Source organism: Anopheles moucheti, chromosome 2, assembly GCF_943734755.1.
Source record: "Anopheles moucheti chromosome 2, idAnoMoucSN_F20_07, whole genome shotgun sequence".
Classification (NCBI taxonomy): domain Eukaryota; kingdom Metazoa; phylum Arthropoda; class Insecta; order Diptera; family Culicidae; genus Anopheles; species Anopheles moucheti.
The window spans coordinates 19,223,357-19,241,985 of record NC_069140.1 but is presented as its reverse complement, the minus strand read 5'-3'; the positions used below and the strand labels follow the sequence as shown (position 1 = coordinate 19,241,985).

The window sequence follows — 18,629 nt, the reverse complement described above, 5'->3', positions numbered from 1 at the left end:
TTAGATGCGTTACGAAAATTAAGGTTGCTAATCGGACGAGTGTCGGACGATTGCTACAGAACAGGACTAGCGAAGTAGTTGTAGGGCCGGATAGGAAAACAGATAAGAAAATGAAACCGAAAACTACAAAAAATGCTCCTGTTTTACTTCTGCAAACAGCAGATATTTTTCAAAGCAGATAGCAGATAGATAGGGATCTTAAACCCTTCAACCCTACAATCTTGTAATTTCAATGTACCAACTTCATTACCTAAAATATCTTCGTGTGATCGCATTCAGTACGCAAAACCATTGCCAACCAGGTGTTTGAACCTAATCTGCAGACTCTTCTTCCTTCGCTGAAACCTTGAACAACGAAGCTAAAGTTGGAACCAAGGCGAAAAGTTCTAACGTCCAAATCTGCTGCTGTAGCAGCCGGTTATGCACACTACAGGAAGTTCAAAACGAACAGCAACAAAGCGTGAACACGTATGTCACGGCATGGTTTCTTCCCATCCACGGTGACTCACGGTAAGATTAGTTCAGGCAAAACTCGTTCTCTGCTGCCGCAGTCGGAAACAGGTTGATCGGACGGAGCTAATTATGCATGCCCCACAAACACATGCACAGACGCAGCCGCGCGGATTAAGACAGGACGCTCCATATAAGTACATTATCACGAATGCCGCACGCGCTTGTAGTGCCGCGGTGCCGTTTCACTGTGATTACAGACGAGAAAATAAAAAAAACTTTATTCGAAACGGAATTAAGTTGTGGGCCGAGAACGGCCTTGCTTACACAAGTGGCGTATTTTCCCAATGCACGGTGATGTACTATGTTCTATATAAGCTTCGTTCGGAATTTACTGCCGTGGACTAGGCAATTATCGCGATAGCGGTTACGTCAGTTTGCCACTCACGAACGAGGGTAGCTGCAGCTCGTCATCCTGCAGAGACGATGCACCGCCCGGTGTAATGACCTGCTTGCGGTAAGTGATCTCCTCCCGGATGTACTTCACCGAGGTGCTGTTGTCCTGGGGATTGTTCGTCTCCTCCTTACGCTCGATCGTGCGCTGATACTCGTGCTGAACTGCTGGAGTATCGCCGGTGAGCTTCTGCGCGGAATCCGAGCCATCCTTCACCTTTGGAACAGACACCGGTGCCGCAATTACCGCAGTAGTAGGTACTGGGGGACTCAGCTGCAGGTTGAGATTCGTTGGCACCAGCTTCGTTCGGTCGCACTTTTCCTTGCACGAATCGGATCGCAGAAAGTGTCGCAGTGTAACGGCACTGACGAAATTGCCGCGATCAGCCGGTCCGGTGCAAAGTTCCCGCTCGTTGAAGATCACTTTCGTTATTTTTGGCAGTGGTTCCTGGATGGGGAAGTTGACACGGTACGTCACGCCGCGCCCTTTGCCGAACTGTTCCAAAATCTGCGCACTGTCCTCGATGGCTTCTATCGAGCCGACGTACTTCTGCAATGTCATGGTGCACGGGACGCAGAGTAGTTAGTGGACCGCAGAATCGTGTCATCGCGCCACTCGTTGTTACTTACCGAATGCAACTCCCCTGCAATCGAGAGATGCAGTTCCAGCTTGCCGATCTTGTCCACCTGCTGCTCACGCGTGTCAACGATACCATAAATTTGCTGCTTTACACTGTCGGTCGCGTACCGGAAGATTGCGGGACATGGAGACACTGCGTTGCCATTACTCAACGATGCACCGAAGGAACCTTTGGATAACTCCACTAGCACTGTGGCCATTACCAGCACCAGAACGGTCACTAATCGAACCATTATTCCGTACTGTTGTATACTGCCGTATATTCACCGAATGATACAAAGGAAGAACGCCGTGGCCGATTCTCAATCGTTGATGGAACCACACTAGACCTGTTAAAATCTTCCCGAGGAAATCAGTGTGTCCGTACGCACTACGTACACTGTGGCGAGTTCGAGCGCGAATAATAATCCCGGCCGCACTGGCACATGCTTAAATGTGAGCCGTTCGTACGCGGGTGTTCGTTCGTGAACGATCGAACTCGTTCGGTGACAGCGCGTCTTAGCGATCGTGCATCTCGGCGGGCGGATGAGGCGAAGCGCTACGTCTGCAGATGGAGCCGCAGCTTAGGGGAGGTTATTCGCGTACCGTACCCCAAAGCATCCAAACCACCCTCACCCATTTCATCGCAGAGTTCGTGTGGTGCTACTAACCATCTCTTTTTTTGCGTTCGATTTGCATTGATAATGATCCTGTAGGGGCTTACGAGGTCTTGGATCGATTTATTTCGCGGGTCACTTTTGATGGGCCTTGAGTTGTTTCTTTTTTTTTTTCTCGCGTACGTTTGACATGGTGCCTACACTAGGACGGGTGGCGTAGTATTGTTTTAATCGGTTTCCCATTTCCCAACCCGGTCCCGGCAGGCACTGGACATTGGTTTAAACTGCTCGCGATCTTGTGGAAGGTGTGTCCGATACATTTCGTGCGAATTAGGCGCGTGTACACTATGGGTACAATTCTAGACGCCCGGTGCGTGTGAGGAAACCTAAGATGATCAGCACACCCCACGATCGTGCCAGAATATCACCGTTTTATTGCGATCCATCGGTCGCAACGATACTTTTCTTATTGCTTATGGGGGTGAGAAAAGAAATACAATTAGTTGGATTGGATTGGATCGTACTTTGCTCCATAGTCCACTGGAAGGGTGTGTCTTTATCTGGAGCGCCTAAAGATATGCAAAATGTGTTCAAATCAACAACCATCCATTATGGAAAGCAGTTCTACCGAAAAAGCGGGAAATATCCTTAAAAAAGTGGGATAAAAATCAAAATTAATAACAAACTTCACAATTGGGTTTAAGTTTTTTTTTGCTTGAATAGACGCAGTCGATTTTCAAACCAAAACCTTTAAAACTCCAATATTTGATGCGAAACTATGATGGCCAGCATCCAAAAAATAATGTTTACTACATTCTAATTTTAATATTCCCATAAAAGAAAATACGTAAAGTTATCTTCATCTCTTAGTAGAGAAGAAAACGCTTCCTTCTCTAGGGGTTACTGGACGGGCGGAAAAGAAATTCGATCGCTGGCGCCAACGTTTATGCAAAGCGTTTAGCATTATAGTTTTAAATGGCGTCGGAGATCAAATTGACTACATCATAAAACTGTGGATGGAATTGTAGTTTTTACGGCTTATTAATGTTTAACCCTTCGGCACGGGTGGGCGAAAGAGAGCCCCAGACGGGATCTGCAGGTGTGACAACTTCACCCTGTTCCGCCAGCAGTTTAGCGTGCCATCCATTCCCGTCCCATATCGCGTCCCAGCCTCGGGGTTAAAGAATACCACCCACAGTGTGGGACTCCCGGCAACATGTGTGAAGCGTGTTACGAGCGAGTTATTCCACGGTTTCCCCATATATCATACTATCTGCCAGCTTAGCGTCTACCGGTAGCTTCTGTTTTCTGGCGGAATCTGCTTGCGAAGCCTTTTGTGGAGTTTGGGCGGTCTTACTTTGCGGCGAAATGGAAATGGCCGAAGATTCCAAAGACAAGCCGGAAAGCCGAACACTGGAAGCCGCTTACGCGGTGGACATTAGCGCGTGTGTTTGGGTGCCGCATACCGCAATAATCCTGTCAAATTTGGCGCATATCCGCGACGTACATCCGCATCCAGGCGCGACGGATCGTTGTCGGCGCCAGTTCTGGACCACTGGGATCACAGCCTTCGTTAGCACGTTGACGGTCATTAGTATGTCACACCCCGAGTGCCAATCCGTGCTACCGTGCCTGCTAGTTATTGCCCGTCTGGTGGCCCATGCAACATGACACCTCGGACCACCCTGGCCTAACAAGCCACCCAGCGTATCTGGATGCTCGCTGATGATCGTCGTGGATCGTTTGAATAATTTTGTGCTTTTATCGATTTGCTAATAACATATAAAATTTCTAACGACCCTCGCCCGCTGCTCTGTATGCCGTGTTGCTTTTGGTTCTTGTCACACTATCCGTTTCCGTCTTGCTGCAAATATTGTTTCATCTTATTAGGTAACATCAAGGCGCCACCATTTAGTGTCTGCTCAACATGATACATTTCCCACCTGTGGACTGGGGTGTTAACTGACGAGGGTGTTTTTGATTCTGTCGAACGAGTCGTTCTATCGCTTCTTTCGACAACCTGATTAACGCTGAAGAATTTATATACCAACAATCGTTCGTCTTTTTTTTTTCTTACAATCTATACATTATATACAAGTCTTACAATCAATACATTGCAGCAAAACAAACGTCTTAATTATCGCTTAATTTTAAATTAATACTAATATAAGCTATCAAATATATCCTAATCGAAATGAAAGAAATGTGCTGTGTTTCAATATCAAAATATTGTACAGAATAAATCGCTTGTGCAAGCAAAGAAAAATTTCCAAGATATACCTATTCTGGGTGGTTCGATAATAATAGTTAATAGAGAATTTTAAAATCCAATACCGCCCATACTTCTGCTTCTTTCTTCGACTTCTTTCGTAGCTGGAGAGGTCACAAGTCCTGCGTACGTAGAATTGATCTTGACGGGATTTTAGACCGGTCCTGTCGTGTGAAGACCGGCGCCGGCTACCAATACATTACCGGGCGGCCGCAAATCGCCCATCCAGCTCAACCACTAAGACTTCATGCTAAGCAGAACATTTACGTGTGCTCAAAACTAGAACTGGAAATCACAGAATCTCCGAAAATCGGATTGAAGAATCGGACTCACTATGAGATCCACAAACTTGTTCAATTTAAAATACTCTTTTCCGACAGCCGAACGACTGTACGCACATTCAAAAAGATTAGTACCGAAAAATATTAGTCAGTTTTTCTTCTAAATCTTCAACAAATGGATCTTGTGGCCTCTCGATTTGGTTCGCTGCGTTTTTTATGGGATTATCTCAAATTCATTATCTAAAAATATAACCTCCTGAACCGAGGAGCAGCTACAAGACAAAAATTAGCCACGCCAAATGTGATCGGATAGTGTACTGCTAATATGAGGTTGCCGCCATTTGTTTGTAATTCTGAACCCACAAATAACAATCACAAGAAAACCGAGAACAAGCAGAAGAATACATTTTTCGGTAAACTGCGGTAGCAAAGGGGAAGTATCTATACTTCGAATTTGCGATTACATGCCTAATAAAACGCCCACTTCACATCCGCAAGGTTAATTTGATTCGCAAACAAATCTATAGTATTTTATTCTTTTTCGACCAAGAAACTGGCCAGCTTACTAAAAAAAACATTTACACTTGTTTACATGTACACTATGCTACTAATCATCAATAATACCATCTATGGTGAGATTTGATGGTTTTCATCTATATATTTACCTCTACAAACGAATTTTCCTCAGTTGATAGTCACATTGCTCTCATTGCTGTTCCTTTAGATTTTTAACCCTTTGTTTCAATTAACACATATTTTTATAATAGAGACACCTTTTGCAAGGCTTTTATGTCCTTCTTTCGTCATCGATACTCTGCATAGTGATTCCACTTCCCTGATAATTTGCATTACTCGCAGATTTATGGCTCCGCGCCATGGCGATCGAGCACGCAGCGTCTAAGCTCCAAGCTCCCATTTGATAATGTGCGGTTCTATGCACAATCGTTGCAGCATGATCGATTGCATCACGTACTCGGTGGTGCAAATTTGACACACCGCGTGTTTAGTCTTCTGTATGAATGGCTGTATGATGACGCGATCCTCGGGACAGCTAACGATAACATAGCTGCCGGGTTTTTCCGTGTTTGCCTCGCGTATCCGCTTGATCGTGCGGGGATTTTTTTCCACCACTCCACCGCCCAACTCTATCATCTGCCGCACATCCTTCTGGGCTGGTTTCACCTGCGGCGTGACGAAAAACACTTTGCCCTCGAACAGCTTGCTACGGCCGGGTGCTTCCAGCACCTGGTGCAGATCACATTTGAACTGCTCGTTTAGTTCGCCTACATCCAATCGGTAATTATCGAGCGGAAGAAACTGGCCTGCTACTGCACTATCCGTTACCCACTTGCTGCTTACTAGATGACGCGCGGTCACTAAGGCTAGGATAAGTTTCACTGTGCGAGCGACTCGTGTCATTACAAGATGGGTTGCTTCTGTCGGGCTGTTCGTCACCTTTCCTCCAAGCGTTCTGCTTCAGCGGGGTGGGAAGAAGAAAGGGAAACGAATTAATGGTCAGATTCAACTGAAAAGTAGATCGTCACAGCAACTCTGCAAAGAAGACACTTACGTTATAGCGCGCGTCAGACCCTCGCTGTTATCGACCTGCGAAAACAGTACATGCGGTATGGCATCGGCGACCGGTTGCCGCTGGCATACTATCTCCATCGGAATTGACTCCATCGGTGGAAGTGTGCGTTGCTTCTTTGCACCCGTAATAGGTGGAGCCAATTCGCTCAGGGTTCGTTTTACCCGTTCATGCGATTCCTGAGTTAGATTTATCGGTGATTTCCACGCAGCTGTTTGCGGTAAAATTTGAAAACAATATCGTTAGCTTATCGGCGTCTTATCTATGAACACTTCAGATCGAACATCTCGTAATTTAATTGTTTTACTACATTGTTCTGCAGCTTTAATACTAAATTATCGAACACTAAGGCCACCAACGCCATGCGTCATAACAGAATACTTACTCATTAGATGCATCACCAGGTTGTAGTCGACGCGAAAGTGGCAGCTAAGTGTAAACTGCTGATATTTCGGCGCTTCGCACTGCTGCATCGCGTTCAGATTCCCCAGCAGTATATCGCTCAACCACACTGTGTTGACCGCAGGTACGTTCCACTCTTTAGCGAACTTATACTTTTGATTTTCGACCTGCCGGCAGATCAGCACGGTGTTCGACTTGGAGAAGTAGGGCGTCATCCGTGCCCCGGACTCTTCGATCATCTGCTTAATACGCATCCGTTCCTCACCCTCGAACCCGGTAATGGACATGTTGTGCTTCGTAGCTGGCTTCTGATTGCCGAAAATTGCTGGCGTAGGTAGATGCAGTGCCTGCCACGGAGGCAACAATTGTCGTTTCAGCACGATGTCATTCAGCCAGTATGAGGTGATGCATCGTTTAGCATCGCGAATGGCCTGCATAACTACGCCGTGACGTTGCGTTCGGCACAGCACATGTGTTACCTTCGGCCCATAGAACGACTCGATCTCGCCACCATGTTTCTTGATGATCGTCTTCCATTCGTCGATCTCAGCCGCGGTGTGCAGCTCATCGTACTCGATGATATGGAAAGTGCACCCGAGCAGGAACAGTTCCGGATGCAGCTTTAGATTCGGGTTGTGACCGTAGTATTGGGGTCGAGGTAACGGTGTCGGCCGTCCTGGACTGAACTGTGCGGGAGCTCCCTTCTGCATCATTACGCCTGGACCACCGGCTCCGGGTGGTATCGGGATGATTCCAGGGCCACCTCCCGCAGTTTGAACGACTACAGGGCCGCCGGCCGGGCCTACAACCATAGGAGCACCGCCACCAGCAACCGGCATTCCACTGTTGGTAATGTTACCGAGCGTACGACGAACGATCTGCTGCTGATGAACTTGTTGCTGATGAACCTGCTGTTGGACTTGTTGGTGTTGCTGCTGATGCTGCTGCTGTTGCTGCTGCTGCTGCTGTTGTTGTTGGACCTGCTGCTGCTGTTGTTGCTGCTGAAGTGCTAGCAACTCCTGAGAAGAGCGTCCCATCGTCTGTTGCTGTAACGATGCATTATGCTGCGCTGTCATCAATCTTAACGTACCGGCAGCGGAAGGTTCTCCACTTGCTCCACTCTGACCACTCGGACTACCATCTACTACTGTGGTAACACCACCTGCCGGAGCCGTTCCACCATTGCCCAATCGGCTAGACAACATATTTGCCAGCGCGGTTTTTGTCTTATTTTGCATCTGTTGCTGTGCCTGTAGCGAACCGACAGGAGTGCCGGTTCCATCGATCGGCGCTTGCGAGGGAACAACTTGTTGTTGTGTTCCTGTTTGCGGTCCAACAAGTGACTGCTGTTGCACCACCATCGTGCTACCATCCGCTCCAACCACCACTTCCGGTGCGAATCCTCCCCCTGCCGTGCGTGGAGACATCATTTGGTTCTGCAGGGGCGATGATCCAGCTTGCTGTCCTGCTACAGCAGTTGCTGCTTGTTGCTGATTTTTCTGAACCTGTTCTCGCTGTAGCTGCATCTGGAGTAGGCGATGCTGCTGCAAGCGCTGCTGTTGCTGCTGTGCCGGAGTAGCATTCGGATCCGTCTGATAGTTTGTTCCCAGAACCGGGCCAGGTCCAACAGTGTGTTGCGTAATTGGGCTTAGCCCCGGTGCACCGGGTTGGCGCACAACAACTTGCCGTGCGTTTTGTAGTTGCTGCTGCTGCTGCTGTTGCTGTATTTGCTGTTGTTGCTGATGATGCAACCAACGGACTTGCTGCTGCTGGTTCAAGCCCGGTGGCATTGGGCTCCGAATGACAATCTGCTGTCGAGCACCGGGATGAGCTCCCGGATGTCCTGGCCGCCCCTGAAATGCAGCTTGCTGACGCTGCATCAAGCTCTGTTTGGCTTGCAGACGATTTATGTACTCCTGCTGTCCGGCAGGATCCAGTTTCATCAGCTCTTCCCTTGCTTGAGTGTCGAGATGGATGAGCTGTCGCTGCATTTGCGGTCGAACAGTTGTGCGAATGAATTGTGGCTGACCGGGTGCCAAACCTTGTGGGGATTGTACTATCGTTTGCTGTACGATTGTCGCCCCCGCAGGTATCATGGAAGTTCCTTGCTGTTGCTGCTGCTGCTGCTGAACAGGAGATTGCAGCATTTGGGCTTGCGGTGATTGTGTATGAAAAACAGCTCCGGGGGGAGTCTGTTGTTGCATGGGGCTTTGTGGCGTCCATTGAGGTTGAGGTGTACCGGCTGATTGGGTTGGCGTTTGCGGTTGCTGTGGCTGCTGCTGCATCATTTCGTTCCCTCCAAGACCGGCTTGAAGCATCTGCTGCTGCTCTCCAGTGTTGCCAACAACCATCATCTGTTGTTGCTGTTGCTGCTGACCCCCATTAGACGTCAAAATTTGTTGTTGCATGATTGGTTGCTGTAAGCTTCCTGTTTGAATTTGCTGCTGCTGTTGCTGCTGTTGCTGTTGCTGCACCATCTGTGGAGTGCCGTTAGGCCCAATAGTTTGCTGTATTATCTGTTGCTGTGGCTGCTGCTGAAGCTGATTAGGCACTACTGTTTGTTGTATGATTTGCTGCTGATTTATGATTAACTGTTGCTGTTGTGGCTGCTGTACCATGGCACCTTGCTGTACGATTGTATTCGGCGGTTGTTGTTGCTGCTGCTGCACAACTATTGTCTGCGGTTGTCCGCCAGAATTGGTTTGGATGATTTGTTGCTGCATTGGGGGCTGCTGCCCCTGAATCGGAACCTGCTGCTGTTGCTGTTGTGGTTGCGGCCCTTGCATCATAGGAGAACTCTGCTGATGTTGCTGCAACTGTGGTCTTTGCTGCAGCATCACGGATTGACCACCGTTTCCACCATCCTGAGACGTGACAATGGTACGCTGGTGCATCATCTGTTGTTGTTGCTGCTGGGAGTTTGGGGCCATGGAACCAGCGCTGCTAACTATGATTTGCTGTTGTTTTTGTTGTTGTTGAATCTGCTGCATATACTGTAGACGTTGCTGTGGGTTCATCTGTTGCATTCCGGTGCCTGTTATAATTTGCTGCTGGTTAGTCGATTGGTTTATGATAACAATATTTTGGCCACCGGATTGGGCGGATCCAGGTGGACCTTGAAAGACTTGCTGTTGTACGATTCTTTGAACAACCTGCGGTTGCCCCGATTTCATTGTTTGCTGTTGCTGCTGCAGCTGGTGCTGCTGCTGATGCTGCTGCTGTTGCTGCTGCTGCTGCTGCTGCTGCTGCTGCTGCTGCTGCTGGTGCTGGTGCTGCTGCTGCTGCTGCTGCTGCTGCTGCTGCTGATGCTGCTGCTGCTGCTGCTGATGCTGCTGCTGCTGCTGCTGCTGCTGCAGCTGCTGCTGCTGCTGCTGCTGATGCTGCTGCTGTTGCATCGATTGTATTTGCACTTGCTGTTGTTGTGCGGGTTGTCCTTGATGCTGATCTTGCGATTGTTGTTGCTCCAAAACCACCTGTTTGGTAACAGTTTGATAATTCGCTCCCATAGGTTGATGGATTATCGTTTGCTGTATAAACTTCGGTTGGCCAACTTGCTGTCCGCTTGCGGCTTGCGTACCGCTAGTTCCCACCATCGCTATCTGTCCTGGTCCAGCAGACGGAGACGAAGTGGCCACTAGATTGCTTTGTTGGAATTGCATTTGCTGTTGCTGTCCCGGTGGATTCAGACCAGTACGCTGTACCTGTATAATTTGCTGTTGAAGCGGTTGCGACTGGGACACCTGCATCGTTTGTTGTCCTTGCTGCAGTTGTTGCTGTTGGCCCGGTTGTAGCTGAGATTGGTTTATCGTAATTTGTCTTACGATCTGCTTCTGCTGACCATCAGGACCTGTCTGGGTAGTAGTGACAGTTGCTTGGCTAAATTGTGGCTGCTGCATTTGGTTTTGGCCACTTTGTTGCTGTTGGAGCTGCTGTTGTTGCTGCTGCTGATTCAATCCGCTCTTATACAAAACTTGTATGTTTTGCTTTCCTGCTTGGGATTGCTGTTGCTGTCCTTGTTGCGAGTTATTCTGAATAGGTGTTTGTATTATTTGTTGTATAATGGTACCGCCAGGGGTCGTTGTCGTTTGGAAATTCATGTTTGTTTGCTGCATCGCCTGAGACGAATTCTGCTGCGGTTGTTGTAATGATTGTTGTAAAATATTCGTATTTGGAGTATTCATTGTAACCTGTTGCTGCTGTAACTGCAGTTGCTGCTGCTGTTGTTGTTGCTGTTGCAAAGCTTTTTGAAGTTGTTGTTGCTGCTGCTGCTGATGTTGCATATTCGAACTTTGTGGCCCAGGTCCACGCACCCGTGGCGATTGTTGCTGCTGCAATTGTTGCTGTTGGCCCTGTGCCCTAACAAACCGAGGAGGTGTCGATTGAATATGGTTCATGTTTGTCCCACCAGCTGTTTGTTTCGGTGCTGGTGATGCCTGTTTTGCGGCACTCTCTGTCCCCGATAGCCGGGTCTTGGGATCATCCTTTTTACCATTCGTAGGAACTTCTGTTTTAGCGATTCCTTCCTCAAAGTCAAACCCTAAAATGTTGTTTAGAGTTTGCTTTTCCGATGTCGCTTTCGCACCACCCATAGATGCTGATTGTTTGAAATACACCTGTTCCCGTAACAGTCTCGGATGATACACGGCCACCGGTTTCAGGCTGCTCGTTTTTAAACAGTCCGAAACCCAGTCTGGTGTCACTATTTGTACACCGGTACCACAGGTAAGAGCTTTAGTGTATGCCGGACCACGGGCACTACCACATACTAGGTGCGTAGTGGTACGATCTAACCGAGTGTTGAACGTGCCTCCATGAAACGTCAGTACGGCGTACAGTTTACGCAGATCGCGTAAATCTACCTGGGTTACGGCAAACCGAAGGCCACAAAATATTCCCGACTTTAACGGAAAGTAAGCTTTCGTCGAGGCTAGCCGACCCAATCGGGCAGACGCCACTACCCAGGCCTCGGTTACTGACGGTATGTCGTATAGCTCTCCGGCTTCAGTAATGTCATTTTCGTCGTAATTTTCTCCACACACGACATGTGTGCTGAAGTCCATGAATTTCGAAAGCGATACACCACCATCTTCGAGTAGTTTGGTTATCTGAAAGGGAACAAAACAGGGTCAAATACGCAGAACAAACTAAATACGTTACCATTCTAACATCTACCTTCGGATCAAGTGATCCCGTGATAAAACACTTAACACTTTTGAACAAATCATCCTTTATCTGGAGACCGTCCAAATTTATCGCCACAGTCGCCGAATCGGGATTCATTTTTCATGCAAATTTCTTGTGGAATATTTCTCTTTCACATAAAGCGGAGCAAGCGTTTAATAAAGTAGTTTTCTGCTGCTTTGAGGCACTCAATTTTGCTGACATTTGATGCGGGAAGGTGCACGTTCCGATTTTTCATTCCGAGCTAATAGCAGCACACTATATCACTAGATGTTTGTTTGTATATACTGTGTGGCAGGTACCGCACAGAACAATAGCAAAATCCTTTCAATACCAAATCCCTCTAACCCTAAGCATCTTATCCATCACGACTGCGGGCAAAACAAAACCACAAAACTCACTCGCGGACAGCATACATGCTTTAATTTCGACCCATTAGGATGCAATGGTAAAGGTTTGTTGGGCTTATTGGAGCTAGCCAGGGGCAAAGGAACCTTTTTGCATGCGAAACAAACACCGAAACTTATCGCTTTTCGACGCGCTTGATCTTTTTCTTTTCGGCTTTGAAAATTTCATGACATTTTGGACAGCGGACGTTTTGACATGGCGGAATATTGTACAAGGTGTACATAGAAAAGCAATACAAATCGACGAAAGTTTGTATTTTGGTTTGCTCTATCAACATATCATCATTAATTTAATTCGTATCGACAATCTCATTTAGTTGGATAAAAAATAGGAATTTGGAGCGAACCATATTAATTACGTCAAAAGCATCGATTTCGAGAGCATGAGTGTAAATTTTGGAAACGTAATTTCGGATGCCTATTATATAAAGCTTGGGAACAGATGTAAACAATCGATGATGGAAATTCCTATTCTAAATTTACGTAACTTCGCACGGCGTTGTCAAAATCCTGTCGATAGCAAAAGCAAACCCTGAAAAGTTTTGCAATAGTTTGCAATTAGCAAAACTGTTCAATTTCAACCACGAATTGCGAAGAAAGCAATAATGTCGGCCGTTAAAATCTTTTCCCTGGCAAAGCAGAGTAAGTACTAACCGTTAGTCGTATAGTGAAGCTTGTGTAACGTTGTTTTATTTCTATTGACGCGCATTTTGTAGGCAGCCGATTGATTCGCCCGTCTTCGTTTTCGGCTGCCGCCAGGTGCTACAGTTCGCAGCCAAAGCCTGCTGCAATTAAACCAGAAGAGTACTATTATGTGAACAATAAGGAACAGAGCATGGATATGAACGACATTACCGATCGGGCGGCACAAACGATCTTCTGGACCGAACTGTTTCGTGGCGCTGCTGTTACCCTTGGGCACATCTTCAAGGAACCGGCAACCATCAATTATCCGTTCGAAAAGGGTCCTCTGAGCCCGCGTTTCCGCGGTGAGCATGCCCTTCGTCGCTATCCGAGCGGAGAGGAACGTTGCATTGCGTGCAAACTGTGCGAAGCCATCTGTCCGGCCCAGGCGATCACCATCGAGGCGGAGGAACGTGCTGATGGTAGCCGACGTACGACTCGTTACGATATTGACATGACCAAGTGCATATACTGTGGCTTCTGTCAGGAAGCTTGCCCGGTCGATGCCATCGTCGAAGGACCGAACTTTGAATTCTCGACCGAAACCCACGAGGAGCTGTTGTACAACAAGGAAAAGCTGTTAAGCAATGGTGATAAATGGGAATCGGAAATCGCCACCAACATCAACGCTGATTACTTGTACCGCTAAAAAGGGAGCGCGCGCAATACTTTGGGCAGTCCAGACCCGTGGATAGCAAATATGTATCATAACAATTACCACTGAAAAATAAAGCTTTGAAGGCTTCATAATCGTGCGCCCATCCATTTAAAGACCATTGGTTAGAGAACTTACACGGAATTTATTTTTATCATTAAAAGGAATTTGATAGGGACAAAAATGCAATATACGTAATTAAAAGCCCATCCCTGTCAGTGCACAATATAGGTAGTTAAACCTTACTGACCCGGTCCGGATAGCGATTTGTCCATGAACTTCTTCTTGGCGAAACACAGCCACCATTTGTTCGGCTTACCGTCCTCACCAGAGAAAACACGCTCGCAAACACGGATGCCCACCTCCTGGCGCAACTGTTGCAAATACTGTCTCATTAGCTCGGCATCTGCTGGCGAATTCGGTCGGGCGTACACGGCATTTAGCGGAAAGCCCGCCTCACCCGGAATATCAAAACGAGAAATGGCCAGCGTGTACATTTCTTGCAGACCTTGATTTTTGTTCGAACATCGCTGCAATTTCTTCAGACACTCCGTCACATAGAGCGTGATGTAAATCAGCACCCGATCCACCTCGGACTTGATCTCGTACGTGCGAAAGAAAACATTGGCCTTAAAGTAGTACAGCGTTTCATCGATAATGTCCTGCTCCAGGCCAGGATTCACTGGTGCAGGACCGCGCGCCTGCGTTCGGATGGGCAGAATGGCCATATTTCCCACGGATTGAGAGTAATCCTTTATCTGCGAATGGTATGCCTACAATTGGAAAGTGGGAACGTAGCAGTATTGTTATCTATTCAGATTAATATCAACGACACACCCCGACATAATGATGACTAATGCTATCAAGAAAGCCCTGCCGTAAATCCCACACATCTGTTCATTTATTACGTGCACTAAATTGGCAAACTTACGGGCATCGTAGTGGCAGTACTTTGCACAACTTTGACTAAGTTTTAGTGATTATTATTAATTGAAAATATCCTAAACAAGAAGCTTTCGGGGTACCTATTTGGATGCGATTTTCTTCAATTGTTTTGCCAATTCAACACAAACCTACGTCAAAACGGTTGAAAGACCGGGCTCTGCCTTGGAGTACATTTTGACATTTTGTACATCTGACAACACGTGTCTGTCCAGTGCTGCCAACAAATAGCACGTGAACATAAAATGAAATTCAAAATTATAATGGGCAGAAATGGTTTACTAGGCAGAATGGTTTAAAGAAGCTGTTTTACTGCTTGATTAGCTGCAACTTTTCATGTTTTTTACTAACACAATTGAGAGAGTGTTTCAGAAGGAGTTGCTGTTGTTGTTATGATATGTTGTTTACTTCTCTAATTAGAAACAATTTTATCAAACCAGATAACCACGATGCTGGAAACGCAGAATTTTACTGAGTCAAGTCCCAATGGCTAAAACGCCATTAAATGCAAATAGGAAACTTCTTTTGAATGCAAAGCTCGGTAAAATCATAGTTCAAATAACAACAATCGTAAGTTCAAATCACATCCGCCAAGAGAACTGGCTTCTATCATCATCTTGATCATTGTACTTCACCGGGTATTTCAGGTTTGCGATTGCAGAATTGTTGCCGTCCATGTTTTTACGAGACGAGAAGATTTTTAGCAGGGTAATTGATGTTGGAGTGAGTATTCCAACTCATGATTAAATTAAATGATGCATATGGGCATCACAGTCCAGATGGGAGCTTAACGCAATCAGGAAGTGTCGTATATTTTTGCGATACATTTCAATCTTGATAACTGACCAACCCCGGGACTTCGGGTTCAGGACTAATCAACTGCACTAACTGTAGATATGACTAAATATCTACAACACGACGCTAGATGTCCAGATCATACGAATGGCTATATCAAACTGAGAGACGAACCAAGCCACTAACGTTCAAAGTCTGTTAAATCCAACAACAACAGAATTAGCTATATGTGACTTGGAATATGCTTTGCCAAATAGTTTTGATGAGAGCCGAAGTGGCCGGGCAGAGAAATTTGATGATTTATTTAACTGAATAAAATTAAATTAACACCTTCCACCAAGTGGGAAGAAAACCTCTTTTTAAACATCTTTGTAAACTCAAAGACACAACGGAATTCTGTTGCATAGCCCTGTAACCGGGCCGATTAGCTAGTTTTAGCAAATGTTTGTTTACCGTTGTCATCCTCTGAAGTGATTATTGTTAATTTGAATGAAGTCCTGCGGAATTGCTCATAGTAGTTCTGCAACAAGCGTTCTACCACTGTGGATAGAACTTGAAAAAAATAAACACCCCGAGCATAATGCTGCCGACTGTTGCAACATAATTGTTGCCAGTGTCATTTATAGATGACAAATCTTATTCACCAGCGTTCTGACCACCACAGGGGACACGTATTCCAGCGTCAGGGCCATTATGCAATTACCACGCAACTTGCACTCTTTTTGAGCCAACGGCAAAGCCGCATCGCATCATCCTTTACGAAACAAACCCACCGGTGGGTCGCACGATAACGTGAGACACACATAGGAACCACCAGGTTCAAGGAGCATCGGAAATGGCGCGAGTCGCAGCATTGGTGAAGGTCAATAGCAACGCACTGTACCACGTCATACAACACGTGCACGCTTGAACATATGCACACGGGACGCGTCGCACGGTTGGGACAAATGCCGCCTGTGTGTGTTTGTGTGATGAGATGTGCGCGGTTTATGACTCAACGGCAGCGACACGAAACCCCGTTGCAAGTGAAGAATTTAATGGTATGGATGGCGTGATGTTGTGTTCTAGTTATGTCTGTCGGTTGCGCTCTTTCTGTGCGTACCGCGGTTTTCTTCGCTCGCACGCTTTTGCATTCAATCAACAAACAACAGCCGATTTCGACGTACACCGCTGGTTGTCTCGTTTGCGCACGCATCGCTAGGAGCAACCGGCATATCTTCCCACCTTGTCTGCATGTTAATTTAGTGTGTGCAAAAAAATAACAACATCAACATATCCAAATGTTCTAGCTTTAACATGACTCTCTCAAATGCTCGCTGGCTGTTCGCAGCATCAAACAACGGAATCGTTACTAATACCAAACATAATGCACATTTGACTCACTTTTTGCATTGACCATTGGTACGTACTTGCGAGCCACCTATTGCGCATAATTCGTTTGGTACATTTCCTATGACGACGATTCTGATAGTAGTGTTTATAAATTGGCCTGACGCGCTGTAAACAAATCGGACAAAAAGAGTAATGCGTTATGAATTGAGATGGTGAAACTGTTCTGCTTTACACGTGACGCAGTCCATATTTGCCTTCAAAAACGTGCAACAGAGTGACGTCCGGTCAGTGTGACTTTCAGCGCACGAATGATGCACTACCCATTTCCCTAACATTAGCCACCTTATTTCTGGCACCTGATTATGGGTTATCATGAAATTCTTTCACTTGATGTACACGTGATTCTCATTGCTATACATCCGATAATAAATCATAGCGCCCATTCGTATCGAGCGTGTATCGAGCGAAACGATAAAGCACACCTGTCGATGAGCAATCGCGTAATGTTCAGCTTGCAGATAGCAAACGACAAAAACAAACCCTTATCTCGGGTTCCTTTTCTACAAGCTTGCGCGCGAAACAAACGCTAAAAACAATTCTGCTTTAAAGCCGGTTAGCTTTTAAATTAAGCGTGGGAACGGTTTGTTTTGGTATACGGGGATTTGCGAGAATAGCTTACCAGTTTCCAAAGACACGTGTTTGATGAATGTTCTTTCGTCAGTTTCCTTATCATACACTGAATTAAAGATCTGAACTGATAAATAGCTAAATAGATTTAGCATCAAGCCTGAGCTTGGACAATGGAAAAAAACAAAGACATTTGCACAAAAACATTTGCCCAGTTATAAGCTGCAAATTGCAATCGGGATAATTTGTATGTTGGTCGCTTCAGGTTAAATAGGATTAAACTGGGAATTACTAGTTCAAGAGCTCAGTTGAAGGATTTGTTATCGTTCTCCTCCAGATCTAATGCCTCTGTTTGCACGGACGTCCATTCATTCTATTCACTTATAGATATTTTGAGCAGGTTAATTCCTGACAGCAATAATATACAAATCGCATAACTCGATAATCGGTGTACTTCAAACACAGATAACAGAACAATAGTTCCCTTATGCTAAAGTCCATCTTTTGCTAGAGTTTCGTAGAAAATCCACTTAAAATCGTACAAGGCGAATTGTACGCAACGCTTCAAACCCCATTCGTTTGCGAATTGTAGTTTATCGTCGAGCGAACAACGATTTCAATACTCTCCCTAGCATAAGCGCCGGTTCATGTATGTATGTGTGTGCGTGAGCGATCATAGCAACCAACGGCGAATATCGTACGATTTCGCACAGTTTTCCCCCTTCGTAACCGGTACATTTTCGTTCAACTCTTTACAGTGCGTGGTCGTGTAAAGTGTTGCAGTGCTGGGGCCAGTGCAGTGAGCGTTTCGGGTTTTCTGGTGCTGCTGCATTCTGTCTCCGGTGGAAAAATTGCGAATCCAATACTGAACGGTTACTGAATCGGTGGATTATCATCAATCGACCCAGTTGATTCGGAGGTGGTGGTTGCCAAATATTGATAACCACACCAAGGTATGTATAGTGGGCGATTCTTTTGAAAAGAAAAAGTAAATAAAGTGAGTACGTGCACACCGGCGTGATTGTGTCCAGCAAATTGCGCAAATTGTGAGGTTACCGCTATGAAAAGCCTACATTTTACTGATAAGAACATGGTCGTGGTCAAGAGGATCTCGCTAATCCACGCGAAATGAAAGTGCCGTACCGGGCGGGAACTGGGAGACAGGGTGACCGGCTTGGAAAGCCAGTTTTTTGCCTTCACTTTCTTACTTTACGTTATTGTTGCTAACGTTTCTTGTCTCTTTCTCTCGCACACACATACACATTCACCGGGTGACGTGTGTATGCGCGCGGCGTGGTTTCCTGATTGAAGGAGACTCAGGACTTCG

The 18,629-nt window shown here is 46.3% G+C and overlaps 4 protein-coding genes across 5 annotated transcripts; 1 reads left to right on the top strand and 3 right to left on the bottom strand.

Annotated features, from left to right (window-relative positions):
* Window positions 1-648: 648 nt before the first annotated feature.
* On the bottom strand, window positions 649-1,901 carry LOC128298154 (uncharacterized). The gene is made up of 2 exons (XM_053033895.1): window positions 1,534-1,901; window positions 649-1,453 (listed from the first exon to the last, which is right to left on the bottom strand). The coding sequence occupies exons 1-2, from the start codon at window positions 1,774-1,776 to the stop codon at window positions 878-880; spliced, it is 819 nt and encodes a 272-aa protein (XP_052889855.1). The 5' UTR covers window positions 1,777-1,901; the 3' UTR covers window positions 649-877.
* Window positions 1,902-5,179: 3,278 nt separating this feature from the next.
* Window positions 5,180-11,959, bottom strand: LOC128297567 (PAX-interacting protein 1). Its single transcript, XM_053033237.1, has 5 exons — window positions 11,852-11,959; window positions 10,075-11,784; window positions 6,663-9,942; window positions 6,260-6,488; window positions 5,180-6,160 (listed from the first exon to the last, which is right to left on the bottom strand). The coding sequence occupies exons 1-5, from the start codon at window positions 11,957-11,959 to the stop codon at window positions 5,587-5,589; spliced, it is 5,901 nt and encodes a 1,966-aa protein (XP_052889197.1). The 3' UTR covers window positions 5,180-5,586.
* Window positions 11,960-12,770: 811 nt separating this feature from the next.
* LOC128309376 (NADH-ubiquinone oxidoreductase subunit 8) lies at window positions 12,771-13,692 on the top strand. Of its 2 annotated transcripts, none has more exons than XM_053045745.1 (2): window positions 12,771-12,909; window positions 12,984-13,692. In XM_053045745.1, exons 1-2 carry the CDS (start codon window positions 12,873-12,875, stop codon window positions 13,598-13,600), a joined length of 654 nt encoding a protein of 217 aa, XP_052901705.1. In that variant the 5' UTR covers window positions 12,771-12,872; the 3' UTR covers window positions 13,601-13,692. The 2 variants fall into 2 exon arrangements, with proteins under 2 accessions (XP_052901705.1, XP_052901706.1); XM_053045746.1 differs by having other exon boundaries at window positions 12,792-12,913; window positions 12,988-13,692.
* Window positions 13,693-13,731: 39 nt separating this feature from the next.
* On the bottom strand, window positions 13,732-14,677 carry LOC128309377 (actin-related protein 2/3 complex subunit 3). The gene is made up of 2 exons (XM_053045747.1): window positions 14,538-14,677; window positions 13,732-14,379 (listed from the first exon to the last, which is right to left on the bottom strand). The coding sequence occupies exons 1-2, from the start codon at window positions 14,541-14,543 to the stop codon at window positions 13,849-13,851; spliced, it is 537 nt and encodes a 178-aa protein (XP_052901707.1). The 5' UTR covers window positions 14,544-14,677; the 3' UTR covers window positions 13,732-13,848.
* Between the last annotated feature and the right edge of the window lie 3,952 nt (window positions 14,678-18,629).

Coding starts and splice junctions, on each gene's coding strand:
- LOC128298154 (XM_053033895.1), bottom strand. CDS start 1,776: ATGGTTCGATTAGTGACCGTTCTGGTGCTGGTAATGGCCACAGTGCTA. Junction 1,454..1,533: donor TTGCAGGGGAGTTGCATTCG/GTAAGTAACAAC, acceptor ATGACATTGCAG/AAGTACGTCGGCTCGATAGA.
- LOC128297567 (XM_053033237.1), bottom strand. CDS start 11,959: ATGAATCCCGATTCGGCGACTGTGGCGATAAATTTGGACGGTCTCCAG. Junction 11,785..11,851: donor CGGGATCACTTGATCCGAAG/GTAGATGTTAGA, acceptor GTTCCCTTTCAG/ATAACCAAACTACTCGAAGA. Junction 9,943..10,074: donor AGCAAGTGCAAATACAATCG/ATGCAACAGCAG, acceptor CAGCACCAGCAC/CAGCAGCAGCAGCAGCAGCA.
- LOC128309376 (XM_053045745.1), top strand. CDS start 12,873: ATGTCGGCCGTTAAAATCTTTTCCCTGGCAAAGCAGA. Junction 12,910..12,983: donor CTTTTCCCTGGCAAAGCAGA/GTAAGTACTAAC, acceptor CGCATTTTGTAG/GCAGCCGATTGATTCGCCCG.